Here is a 14,101-nt window from a genome sequence, read left to right as displayed (position 1 = left end):
AACCTGGTAAAGTTGTTGGGTCGAGTTTTGAAATAAACCATCTCTCCCCCTAATTTTTGTTGATTTGCAGCTCAGTCCATTTGTGTACAGCGAGTTTGCACGGGAACGTAACCTGCACGTGTCACTGCTGGACCGGTTGTACGAGCACTACCCCCCTGAATTCCCCTGTCGCATCCTCCTGTGCGAGAACTACCGCTCCCATGAAGCTATCATCAAGTAGGTGTGAGCACTCAACACTGCTGGCAGCTAATCAGTTCTAGGGAGGCAGTGGGAGGCCATGGTTCTGCTGAATGCTCAGATTATAGAGCCACGTCTCCCCGTAGAAGGAAATTGTACAGATGTTATGAGAGAGGAGTTCTCCCACTGTTGTGATAGCCTGTAATTTATTCCATATCAACTCTATTCATGAAGCGCCTTAAAACAACTACAGCTTAAGCAAAGTGCTGAAGATAGCTGCAAACTATAAACATACATTAAGAGAACACAAAAATGGGAACTACAGACACAAAAGCGACGACTGTAACCATTACAGTAACCTAACAGGATGAAAGAAAAGCATGGATCACTGTTTCAAAGAGTTGCCCAGACAGGAAGGATTTTTCCTTTTCCAACCGCTTTGTGATAAAAGCACGATCTTAAATGTACTCCAATTTAACTTTCTAAACTAAAGTCACCATCTAACTCAGTGGTTTTCAAATGTTTTCTCCTGTGTCCCCCCTTTGGTGAAGGAAACATTTTCAAGGCCCGCCATCCCAACAAATCTTAACCTTTTCTGTTTTAATGCATTAAAGCTGTCGTTGTGAAGATTACCCAGAATCCCTTGTAAAATGTATAACATAACATACTGGTTCATGTCTAACATATAACAATGGTTTCTAACGACTAGAATGTTTTATGATTGCCACACTTTTTTAACTATATAACATTAACAACAATATAAACATCTTTAACTCGACTTGTACCTGCAGTTAAAACAAAGGCCAAAATGTTCACACTCTGGAAAAATGGTGCGTTACTTTTAACTAGCCATGAACCTCGTATGGCAAAAATATTGTCAAGCCATTAATATTAAGGACAAACTTAAGTTACGTTAACGTTTGTACTTTTTTAGTAGTTTATTAATAATATCCATCATACTACTGACCGCAGGTCCATATTAAACAGGAGGTGTTGTCACATTTAGAAGGCCAGTATTTACTGGACAAAACAAGTCAAAGCTGTCCTTGCACCCCCTGCAATACCTTCACACTCCCTCTAGGGGGCGCACCCCGCTATTTAAGAAGCACTGGTTAAACTTAAGACCCAAATCACAGACAGTTAAGTTAAAATATGTCAACAATGGTGATTATACTAAACACTCTTATAGGAAAAAAAAAACAAGAGCTACTTTTATTTATGCAAGTAAGTACTGGTAAAAGATGAAATGAAAATTTGAAATTACTGAGGGTTTTTGGAAAAACATGATATTTCAAAGGCTATTTCTATGTTGGTTCTTCTGAAAGAAACCAAATTATTAGTTTCAAGGTATTTCCTATTCCCATGCAGCTGAATGAGAGTCTTACAGTACAATAACTTTTGAATTTAAAAACCACAGTTTCTTTTTGTCAAGGTTTAAAACAAATTTTCTTACAGGATCTAAAACAGGGGTCACCAACCCTTTTGAAACTGAGAGTTACTTAATCGCCGCTGTGTCGTACGAAGGGCCACCAGTACTGACCTTTGAACAAGAGTCCACGCTCACCTTAACTTTCCGTAATATAAATATGTTTTTAAGGCTTTTGTCATTTTTAAATCTATGTAAATTCAAGTATGATTAATAAGGAAGAGCAACTGAATAAAATAGGATTTTAGATGCACCTCACTGGAGGGTTTTGTTATTTCTTTGAACAGGCTTGAGGGCACCATATATGGTGCTGGGGGGCTACCTGGTGCATCATGTTGGTGACCCCTGATCTAAAAGCTTTTATCTTCTCTCTTGCATTTATTTACAACTGATTTTCACACGTACATTGACACATGGAGAGTAGTAAAAAAAAAAAAAAAACGGATATTTGACAGCCTGCTAAACTGATCAAAAAAAATTAAAAGAAACACCTCGAAAACATCATGTCTCAGTTGGAAAATAAAATACAGCGTAGTCACACCGACATGGAATGGCTAATGTGTTAGGAACAATATGATCCCTCGTCATTAAATGAAAAGGATCAACAATAGATTGAAAAACTGATGCAGCAGACTAAAAGATCATTGCAGAAACTCTAAATGTTCCTCAGTAGTTTGTATGGCCCCCCCCCACGTGCTTGTATGCATTCCTGGCAACATCGGGGCATTCTCCTTTATGTGATGAAGGATGGTGTCTTAGACTTAGACAACTTTATTTGTCATTTTGTATGCACAGAGTGCGTACAGAACGAAATTTCGTTTGTATACAGCTTGGAAAATCACAGTAAATTGCAGTAAATTACAGGATAAGGTGCAGCGGTGATTTATGTAAACAATTTAAATGTAAACAATGTAAACAATGCAGGGGAAAAAGACAGTGTGCGATTTCACAGTGTACAGGTGAGTATTATTAAAAAAAAAAAAAACAGTGTAGTCTACGAATGTTGTACAGAGTCCATTTTTTGGCTTCAGCAGTTCAACAGTCTGATGGCATACGTGCCTAAACATGACCTCTGAGACGTTCTGTTGGATTTGGGTTAAGGGGACCATGGAGGCCAGTCAATGGTGTCAATTCCTACATCCTCCAGGAACTGCCTGCATACTCTTGCCATATGATCCGGGCATTACCGTTTATTAGGAGGAACCCAGGACCCACTGCACCAACGTGTCTAAGGATTTAATCCTGATACCTAATGGAGGTCAGGGTGCCATCCTTTAACGTGAGCAGGTGTGTGCTATGCCTCCCTAGACCAACACTGATCCACCTCCAAAGCGATCACCCCAGCATCTCCAGGCCCTTTCCCGTCTGTCAGGCAGTGAGCGAAGGGCCTACTCCAGGATGTTTGGCCCTCAGGGTTTGATTAGAGACATTCATGTTGGTGATCGGCTGGAGGTCCCTTTATAGGGCTCTGGCAGAACTTGTCCTGTTCCTCCTTGCACAAAGGAGCAGATGCTGGTGCTGTTGATGGGTTAAGGACCTCAGATGGCCCTGTCCAGCTCTCCTAGAGTTACTGCTATCTCTTGGAATCTCCTCCATAATGTTCAGGGTGTGCTGGGAGACAGCAAACCTTTTGGCAATGGCAGGTATTGATGAGCCCACCTGATGGATGTGGAGCACCTGCTGCAACCTCTGTAGTGTCCAGAAATCGCCTCATGTTACCAGTAGAGGAACTGATCCTGGTCAAATGCAAAATTACTGAAACAGTAAAAAAAAAAAAAATGAAGAGGGGAAAAAACTCTGTGCAAAATCATTCCTGTTTTTGGGGGTTGTCTGATTGTCGCTTCTTAATAATAAACAACAACAGCCGACACTGATTAACAACCCTCTCTGCTAGGGGTTTCATTGCTTTGATGTTGTACTCTGATTTAAAATGTGTTCTTTACATTTTTTTGAGTTGTGTATTTCAGATACTCCTGACAATGATTTAGTGTTTTCATTTCTTCAGCTAAAGATATTTTCTAATAAAGGATTTAATGGCACTTTAGTCACAGATTAGTGTCGGTGTTGGCTCTGTGGGATTCCAGGAAGTGTCGGCATTATCTGTAAGAACTGAGTAAAAACACTGCGGGGGATCTTAACGCTGTTTCAGCCTACAAAGAAAAAAAAACAGAATGCAAAGACTGTGTCCAGTCTGGGGCTCATTTACATCTTTAACCGTCGTCCGTCTGCTTTTCTAACCTGGGCAACAGATAAAAGAAAGTGTTTGTTTTTTTTGTTTATATTCCATAATCTCTTTTCTCCCAACCATGCTGTTTATAACAGTAGTTTTGTGTTCTGCAGAGTAAGAGCTAATATAATACCGTTGACTTTACAGATTAAATCAAACCCAATACATTTAATTAATATTCATCCTAATACGTTTCTGCTTTGTATAACAAAGTGGTCAGAGTAGAATAGGTGAAATATTTTAGATACTTCGCCTCATGTTGGGCTACTCTAACACTGGTAACGTTTTTAAAATGTGAGGTTAAAACAGTGGGTCATTTCACAGGATACAGCAAATACTTTTTTTGTTTGCATGTGGTTGAACACATCGGTGCATTTCAAAACAGTTTCAGACCCAACGGTGATTACTGGGCGGTTTCTGCTCTGCTGCAACAGAGCCGTGTTAAGCACAAAGGTTTGCTCTCTATCACAGCCCTGTAAGCCTCCGTGCCTCAGGTCTGAACGCTTTAATTTAGTTTTAATGAGGAATATTCATTTGTGAAGTAAATACTAATTTCCCGTTCCTCCTGCCATGCCTCTTCTCTTCCCAAAGCTACACATCCGAGTTGTTTTACGACGGGAAGCTAATCGCAAGTGGAAAGCAGCCATGCCATAAGGATTTCTACCCGCTGACCTTCTTCACAGCCAGAGGAGAAGATGTCCAGGAGAAGAACAGCACTGCCTACTACAACAATGCGGAGGTACGGGGTGGAGCGTGTCTGCATTACTGCATCTATCTGATGAAATAAACAGTCATATTAATTCATATTATTAATTCAAGTGGTGGTTTTCATTAAATATGTTTTGTCCTCGAAGGGCAATTCAAATCCTTTTGGCTCTTTCTTTCTTTTTTACGGATGTAACGACGATAACGGTAGTGTGAACTGGGCTCTGAGCACAAATTCATTGAAGGGGTTTAAAAACTTTTAAAGTGCATAAGTTTAGTTTGAAATATGAAAAGAAAAACGGACTGATTGCTGACTAACATAAAGAGCCCAAGGACTTATCTCAGAGTTGTGAAACGAGGTAACTACTGAACAAGCTTTCTGCTTTCATAATGGTTTCTTTGTGCTTGTAGGTAAGCTAGATTAAGAAACCAAATATACTTGCTTTCATAGTCAGGACATGGCTTAGAGCTGGTCAGCATTTATCTCGCAGGTTTTAACGGGACGTCTGCTCTTATTAAGGCACAGCCTCCTGTTTTGATAGACTGACTTTGATCCCTCACTGCTACACAAGTCATAAAGCCCCCTTTGTTCTTCAAATATTTTTTTTTTGTTCCTCCCGCTGTTGCCTTTTAGGCTGGGTGAAAAATATCCCCGACTTTGCTCAGCACCTTTCAGGTCATGTGTATGTAGGGACCGTGGTGTGAAAACAGCATGGTGTCGTCTCCTTTTCTCCTGATAAATCTCATTTCAGGGTATGTGGGCTTACTTTAAAAAGGGAAGGATTTGTCTTTTGTTTTTTTTGTTTTTTCTATATTGGCTTTGAAAGTCTGCATTGAAGCAATCAATGTGTCTTTCTGTCTCAACTGAGCAATGAAACACAGTTTCACTTTATGTGCACAAAACATTAAAACAAAACTCTGACACGATTGGTTTTATTTCGCAAAGAAAAGCAAACATGTATCAAACTGCTGCTTAAATTAGATTGAATATTACCATACAGTAATTTTATTTTATTTTACAATCCAGACTTAAGCTCACAGTGGAGCTTTCAGCCAAAATGTTAAACAATTATCAAGTAGATATATTAGAAGTTTTCAAGTGAACACGCTTAATGTGCAGCATGATATTCAGTTTTGTTGAGTAACTGATCAGCCAATCAAATGTAAGATTTGCTGGTTAATTAGTCGGGCCGTTTGCTGTGGTAGCAGGCCTGCTTTACTGACTCACTTGATACAAGTGAGGGCTGGTGCTCCTTTAGTTTCCATACCATGACCGTATTTTTTTTTTTTTTTTTTTATTTCCAAACAGCCTTATTTGTCTGCCTTGCATGTGAGGGACACAGGCGGAAGCCGTCTTTCTGCCAGCTGATCGGCAGGGTGCAGCAGTAGGCGGTTCACTATTTACTCCATGCAGCCAAAGAAGCTGCTGTCCTGCACATTAAAAGGACTCTAAGCTTAAATCCCATAGCATAAAACTAGACCCAAGCAGGCCCGGACTTTGCACGTCAACCGTCTTTTAAACATTTTCTTAAATAATTCAGAGCTCAGCATCTTGTCAGCTGCCGGTTTGAAGACTGTGGAGTTGTTGGTACGGCGCGGGATGCCTGTAAGTGTTTAAACTGTCAGGGACGAGAATCATCTCATGGGGAAGTGTCTCATGATAGAGCGCTTGTTCATTTCTCTGTATAGTGCCTCTGTGCGAGCCTTTTAATGATCCAAACAGCTTCGTCATTTGCATATTTGTTCCTTCCCGTTTAGTCTTTACATGGTCCTCTAGTTTGTTTTTTATCCCAGACACTCATGCATTTCAAAATGTTAATATAATCCACAACATTTTGCTTGGTTGGAGACAAAAAAATAGTTTAGAATCACAGCCAGATAAGCTTAACTACCCAATTTGGTGCTTTGTTTTGGACTTTGTAAGGTGGAGAAAAGAAAAAGTTTTTTCTTTTTTTAGTTTTTTTTTTTTTGTCGTGTTTGTGTTCATTTTCAGAGAAAGCGACTTCTATGCCAACGTGCTGGGTTTGTGTTTGTTTAGAATTATTTAGCCGTCTTTCATTGTCACAGTCTTTCTCTGTTCATTTGGCTGAAACTAATTTAATAAATGTGTTAATCTAGAACATTTAGAGTCACTGTCGGAGCTGAATGTAAAATCCTGTTACTAATGGCCCCATCGCCCCTGTAGGTGTTTGAGATCGTGGAGCGGGTGGAAGAGCTGCGTAAGAAGTGGCCGGTTGCTTGGGGCAAGCTGGACGAGGGCAGCATCGGGGTGGTGTCGCCGTACGCCGATCAAGTTTTCCGCATTCGCGCTGAACTCCGAAAGAAAAGAATGCACGAGGTCAGCGTCGAGAGGGTGCTTAATGTCCAAGGTGAGCACAAAACTTTTCAAACAATGCAGAAAATTAGTTCTGCTCATTGTATGAGTCATGCTTGTGTTTACTTTGCAGTGTTTTTTTTTCTATTTCAATAAACTTATTAGAATTATTCAATGGAAATTTACCTCATTAAACTTGACATTTTGGAAGCTTTTTTATGATAGATTTGTCTTTTGTCAACAAAAATAGGCTGAGAATTAGAAATGCGTTGTTATAAAACTGTTCCTTGTGGTATTTAATTCCAGTTTGGCAGTGGTTCCATCTTTCTTTGTAATGCTGAGACTCAGAGAGAGTTTGTTTATTTTCACTTCTGTGCTGCTTCAGTCTGATGCTGCTCCGTGTTGCATGCAGCCACTTTGTGCATGTCATTACTTCCTCATTAGTCACACATGAAACGCTGTGCAACATGCAAACAGAAAGGGAAACTAAAGTCTTCTTAGTGCTTTGATTTTAAATTTGTTTCAGATATTTCCTGTTTTATCAGCAAGCCATCAGCTATCAGAACAAATATTAAATTATGTTTTTTTTTTTCTGCAAATGTGATCTTTTTTCTTTTGGTGTTTTTTTGTGCAACTACAGGTGCTACATACAAATAATAATGCCAAATTTTACCTTTTGTGTGATTTTAGAATTTTATGGAGGTGCTTCATTTTGTTTTTTGAATATCTTTATTAAAGACGTGTTGCCACTAAACTAACATTTAATCCTGTTTTGTACTAGAATTATTGACACAGGAATAAATGTCTCCTGTAGACATTAGTGATGCTAAACCTAAATGTTTTGAGTAATCTTCTTGGACTAATGCATTACTGAACAGTAAAGCAGGATTATTGTAAAAATGAATAATTTTCAAAATGTCAATTTTGCAGGCAAGCAGTTCCGGGTGCTGTTCCTCAGCACAGTGCGGACACGGCATACCTGCAAGCACAAGCAGACCGCCATCAAACGCAAAGAGCAGCTAGTGGAGGATTCGACCGAGGACCTTGACTATGGTTTTCTGTCAAACTACAAGCTGCTCAACACGGCCATCACCAGAGCGCAGTCCCTGGTGGCAGTTGTAGGAGACCCCATAGCACTGTGCTCTGTTGGACGCTGCAGGTAATCCTTTGGACTTCTGGCCACAATCTTCCAAACTGGAGCAGAACAGTTCCAAGATTAAATATAAATTAAAACCCACGTTTCCCGTTTGGCTGAGAGCAAAACATTTTTATTCCTTTTTAATTTAAAATTTTCATTTAATTAGAAACTGGTTCCTGTGTGGTGGATGACACACGCATACACATAAGAAAATAATGAATGCTTCCTATGTCGGTGTTAAAAGGGAAAACACCATGTTTCTTCATTTTATTCCTAAATGCTTTTTGCATTACATCAAGCATTTGCTAAAGTGGAAAAATTGGTGCCTTTTTAATTGATTCAGTTCAAACTTGTCTGAGTCAGCACGTACAATCTCATATTAAAAGTGGAAAGGTTCTCTACAGTTAAATATTGAGAGAGATGTTATAACTAATACAGCGCAGCTCTAGTGAAAGATTAACTTCAGGCTGAATATTTTCATGTATATACTTGTCAATTTTATATTTTACTTTTCACTATTATGTTCACTCAACTCTGTGGCAAGTAGAAATTATTTAAGAATAGGTTTATGACAGTACCAACTGGCAGTGCGATGCTTGTTGAAAATAAATATACATTTCATGTTTGTTCTTGAAAACTCTATATATATTCATATAAAGACTTTACATTTATTATAAAAAAGGACTACATTTGATCAGTGTTGAACTTAATTCTCTTCTCCATGACATTTTGGACCCTGCAGCCTCTCCTGTTCTTACTTTTCATGTAGATCAGCCTTAATATCGTTTCATCTCATGTTAACTGGGATAAAGAAGACTAATGTAATGTAGTGACAACAGCTCACCTGATCAGCAGCTTTATCATTCATTTCTAATGCATCTGACTCGTCATACAGCCACAGTCTTCAATAAACTCCCGTCCTGCTGGTGTCCTGCTGTTTTCATGCTCAGCAATTAGGATAATTGCTTAGGCTTATGTTGGCGTCTTTGTTACATTGTTTTGATGTGACATAATTTGGCTTTTAATATATTTCCATGCGCTTCCAATTAATCATGACTTTGGAGACTTGGTCCTTTGCTTTAAATGTTTTAAAAATAAAAAAAATGCAACATAGATGCAGCTTTTTTGATGCTGCTAATTTGATCTTTAAGCATACACAAAGGCTTAGATTATGCACAGAAAACCTAAGTTAGTTTATCTAAACAATGTATACGAAATACATTGTAGTTTTAGAGGTGGTGCACACAAAAATAGACCATACTTGCTAAAAGTTAGTTGTGTAAAATGTGGTCTTATTTGGGTGGAGCTGCAAAATCACAGAAGGTAAATGAACAAGAAGTGTTAAGTTTCATCAGGGAATCAATAAATTGATCATTTAAAAGCGCTGTGTGCTCTCTCCTAAACAATAGCTGCAAGTGGATTGTCCCTTCCTTCGTTAAAACAAATTGAAGGAAAGTAGAATAAAAACTGAGTCATGTGTATTCACTGACAATTATATCTGTTTTCGACCTAAATTATATTCGAACACGTTATCTCAACTGGAATGCATTTGTTTCTGTGCTTGGATATTGGTTGTAATTTATCCGAGCACTGTGTTGGATCAATCATGGTTCGAATTAATGTGTCCTACCTCCACAGCTGTCTCCATAATGGCTGCGGGGTGTCAATGCTAGTCAAAACAACATGTCAAGGATTTCCCTGTCAGGCTGTTGCTGGCTGTCAGCCTGTCAGCGTCAGGCCAGTAAAATTGATGTGATTAGGATGAGCGCATTGTTTACCCAAATTTCCTGGACCGAAAGGTCGAGATCAGTGACGTAGCCGAGTTCGCCGTTAATACATAGAATGAAGCTCAGGTCAGGGAGCGGATGAAACTGGTTTAGAAAGTCTGCGTTTAAAGACAACTTGCAAATGAAGTCAAATTAGCCTGCTTTAATTTTAGCAAGTATATTTATGTTTTTTCACTTTATCTAATTTTTCTTCCTTGGGCCCGTTCTAGAAAATTTTGGGAGCACTTCATTTCCATCTGCCATGAAAACTCTAGCCTCCATGGCATCACCTTCGAGCAGATCAAGGCTCAGCTGGAGGCTCTGGAGCTCAAGAAGACTTATGTCCTCAACCCGTTGGCCCCCGAGTTCATTCCGCGGGCCCTCAGGCCCCTTCAGGGACACCAGTCTTCGTCGCAGGGCCTTCATCCCCACCATCATCCACATCCTCAGCATGTTCTGCCTGCTTCCAACAAGCAGGCTGCGCAACATCACCACCAACAGCAGCAGCAGCAGCAGTCCCCTCCAAAGGTAGGTAGTTGATCTGGAAGAGCGGCACAGTAGAAATCCTGACACCTAATTGCAGAGGTTGGTATTCCTGGTTCAGAAAGCAAAAAGCCTGTACAGAGACTAGTTCCATCTATTTGCGTTTCCAGGTCTGACTGATGCTTACATGGTCTCAAACTCCAGTCCTTGAGGGCCGATGTCCTGCAACTTTTAGCTGCATCTGTGCTTCAACCCACCTGACTCCAATATGAGCTCATTAGCAGAGCTCTGCAGAGCTTCACTGCATGCTAGTGAGCTAGTTTAGCCATTTGATTCAGGAGTGTAGGGCGAGGGACACATCTAAAGGTTGCAGGACACTGTCCTCTGAGGATTTGAGTTGAAAACCACTGGTTTAATATCACCTGGTTAAGTGAACAGGATGAAGGAAAACTAGGGTTTTTACTTTCTGAAGCCTTATTTGCCCACCTCTGCCTTATTGAAAGTTTATAAAAACAGGAACAAAATTACATTCAGCTACAACTTTTGTTGTTTGGAAACAAAAATAATTACAGTTTAACCCTTATCATTCAGATTACAGCAGTAGTCGTTGATCAAGTTTGGCTTCTCTGCTTAGAGTTTATGTAGGATCGCAGCAATGTGAAAACAAAACCTTAGAGGAAGTTCATTCCCATGGAAGTGGGTATCCTTAACTCTGGGAAGCAAGAGTTAAGAATATTTGTGCTTTTATACTTAAGGTTGATTCAGTTTCACAATTTTTAATTTTGCATTGTTTGCATTTTTTTGTAGAAAAGCAGAGATAAATCAGCTTTTCTACTGAATCAAATGTTTAGTCAAACAAAACCTTAGACTGATTATTGGAAACCCTAACATCAAAAGTTTCTTTAGTCATGAATGAACCATAACTAAGCATCACCAGGCGACCAACTCAATCTGGTGTTGATGCTGTTACTGACAGAAAACCTTGTTTCCGTGACAGGAAGGTGTTTAGGCCGAAGTCAGAGAAAGCTTTCAGCTGCAGGAAGTTATGCTAAGACATATTTCCATTTTATCCAGCCTGAGAGAGAGAGTAAAATGGCGAGCAGGTAACAGGAAGGCTGAACAGAGCACAACAAAGTGTTTCTGCTTTAATTTTTTGAGCTTTAAAACTAAGACGATGCTTGATTGGATAATGTTCTTGGAGTCTTGGAGTTAGGGTACACATTTGAACATTTTTAAATGAAACCTAAAAACAAAAATAAACATTCTGTATTTTATGTATAGTTGAATAATTTTGTGTAGAATAATAATGTGTTTTCAGGGTACCTGGATTCTACAAAATATTGTTGGACTTGGATATCTTCATGCTTTATTAATCTGGCAAAGAAAGTGCCAAAATCACGCACCTCTTGTAAATATAAAAAAAATAAAATGCTAAAGCTTTTAGAAGGTGGGAAACAAATTACACATCTGTTAAAATAGTCAACAAGTTGTTCACCACGGGAAATGATTTCGTAATTGCCAATTTGTCATCCAGGGAGAGAAAAAAATAAAATCAAAATCTGAATAAAAATCCAGCGTTGTTTGTTCGGCAGAAGGTTTCCTCTCATTGGATTGTTTAGCCGGCTTTAAATCGTCTTTGTGTGCCTGTCTATTCTCGCAGCCTGCCCCGAGGTAAAGGTTAACGAAATCAGCAGAGCTGCCAACCTGCTGCCATCACCCACTGGGCCTAATGAGCCCCAGCTCCGGCAGCCAGCTTTAGAGATAAACACACACTTCCTCTCCTCCGTTTTGGCCATATCATATGCAGTTCACAGCACGCTCACACATGAAGCTACAAGTAAAAAAAAAAAAAAAAAAAAACATAGGTTACAATGACAGAAACTACCATCTCTAAGTTTTTAAAGCCCAGATAATTGAAAATCTTTATACGTATCTAACTTATCACAAGTTATTCTCTAAAATGTACCATGCTATCTTTTTGTATTTGCACTAAATTGAAAATGTTGCTTTTTTATTGATTTATTCTGGGTCAAGACTCGATCCCAGGACAACCGCGGCGAGGACTGAGGCCTCTGTACGTGGGTTCTGTTTTTCTGCCTCTGCGGCACCGTAGCAGCAGCCCGGCTTTCTCTAAAGCTTTGACCAGTCGGGATCTGTTTTAGCTTATTCAGATTTCACTTTAAGACCAAAAAAAAAAAAAGAAAATCCTGAAATTCGTCGACTGCTGGTTGATTCAAAAGCAGGTCGGAAATGCTTGCCGATTACATTTTAAACCCGTCTTTAGCATCTTTTCTTATTAAATAGTGCAGTCGGTATTGCTAAAACATCACTCTTATCTTTGTTTGCTGTAGAATGCAGATCCTTACCATAACTTTAAGATTTTTTTAAAAAGCTGCCTACATTTCCATATCCCGTGTTCAAAGATGGATGTAAAAAGCTCAAAATACAATATCAGAGGTGTACTCCACTTTAACTTCCTGTTATCTGCTGAAAGTCTGGCTCTCTCCTACTACTTTCTTACCATCTGAAAGGCAAACATGTCCCTGCATGTTTTAGAAAATACCGTTCCCTCTTATATACCGACTCAACTCCCTGTGCTTCCTCTGGCTTGATTTTAAACAGTTTACTGTTACTGTAAACCGCCACCTTTGCGTCTTCTTCCCTCAGTAACAGTGTCTACACAGAAGAGTGGTGCTATCCAGGCCGCCTGGTAGCGCCTAATGTATTGCCTTAAAAAGATCAGCTTTGTGACTTTCTGAGCGGTCAGTCGGTGGAGATCTAGATGAAATATGCCAGTGACACTTCTGTTTCCAGCTTTGTATCTCAATTGAAATGGAAAGCAGTGTAAATTTAGATACAATGGAGCACTGTGTGTTTTTTGTTTTACTGCAACCGTACTGGTTATTCCATTACATTGTCTTCTCCTGCTCTTATGAAGTGTGGTTTCTGACTAATATCTTTGCTTTCCTGTAGGGGAAACAGGCGAACCACACAGAGCACCTCCCACCTGATGGGTATGGTGAGTATTGTTGTTGTTGATTCCATAAATATTCATGTTTCCTTCCCTGTGATCAAATAAAAAAATGTTTTAATCAAAAATAAAGTCACTGAATTGTTTTTGTTTGTTGAAACTAGTCTAGTTAGGTTTAGTGAGAATTTTCACCTGCCTGCATGCCGTTAGTATAGGTAGGGAAAATAGTCAAGAACAAGAAACATGCAGTTAGATGATCTGCCTCTAAATGAACACAACATGAGCTCTCTGTGATGCAGCAGCCCAGATGGATGCACCGAGGCCTGAGGCTGTTGACACCATCGGAGCGAAGCAGCCAACAACAGAGTAATCTCTACCAGGGAAACGCCATAAGTTGGTGTCAGCAAGCTACATTAGTCTGTCCTTTTTAAAAAGTTAGCTGTGGGCATCTTAAATCTGACTCCATCTAAGGAATCATAGGGGCTGCAACTTTCCTACGCGAAGCGGAAAGGTTTTTGACAGGTCAAGGCATTGGTGCTTATAAGTGAAAAAAGTTGTTGTCATAAATGAAAACGTATTTTTAACAGTATTTCTTGTACCCTAGTCTGAAATGTTGCATCTGTTCCTCTGTCAATCCGTTTGCTAGCAATCCATCTGTTAAGAATCTGTTTGTTCATCTATTCTTTCCTGCAGGCGAATTTATCCATTAATTCATCCATCCTTCTCTTTCTGCATCTCTGCATTCATCGCTCTATCTATCTGTCCGTCCATCCAGCCATCTCTTTGTTTCTCTCATCACCCAGTCAGTCTTTTTGTTGCTTTTTGTGTTTGATCTTGACAGAAATACATTTGGGGTATTTCTGTATTCGTGGTTTACAGAAGGCAGAAGGGCTA

General features: G+C 39.5%; 1 protein-coding gene across 1 annotated transcript in view; it reads left to right on the top strand.

Annotated features, from left to right (window-relative positions):
• Window positions 1-14,101, top strand: part of helz (helicase with zinc finger) — a 72,669-nt gene that overhangs the window by 50,024 nt on the left and 8,544 nt on the right. The window contains exons 20-25 of the mRNA XM_012874169.3: window positions 71-216; window positions 4,422-4,569; window positions 6,721-6,904; window positions 7,780-8,008; window positions 9,984-10,281; window positions 13,210-13,255. Of these exons, the coding sequence (XP_012729623.2) occupies window positions 71-216; window positions 4,422-4,569; window positions 6,721-6,904; window positions 7,780-8,008; window positions 9,984-10,281; window positions 13,210-13,255 (1,051 nt within the window). The remainder of the gene's footprint in view (window positions 1-70; window positions 217-4,421; window positions 4,570-6,720; window positions 6,905-7,779; window positions 8,009-9,983; window positions 10,282-13,209; window positions 13,256-14,101) is intronic.

Source organism: Fundulus heteroclitus, chromosome 13 (assembly GCF_011125445.2).
Source record: "Fundulus heteroclitus isolate FHET01 chromosome 13, MU-UCD_Fhet_4.1, whole genome shotgun sequence".
NCBI classification, from domain to species: Eukaryota; Metazoa; Chordata; class Actinopteri; order Cyprinodontiformes; family Fundulidae; genus Fundulus; species Fundulus heteroclitus.
The sequence above is the reverse complement of the archived record's forward strand: the minus strand, read 5'-3'. Positions and strand labels throughout refer to the sequence as shown.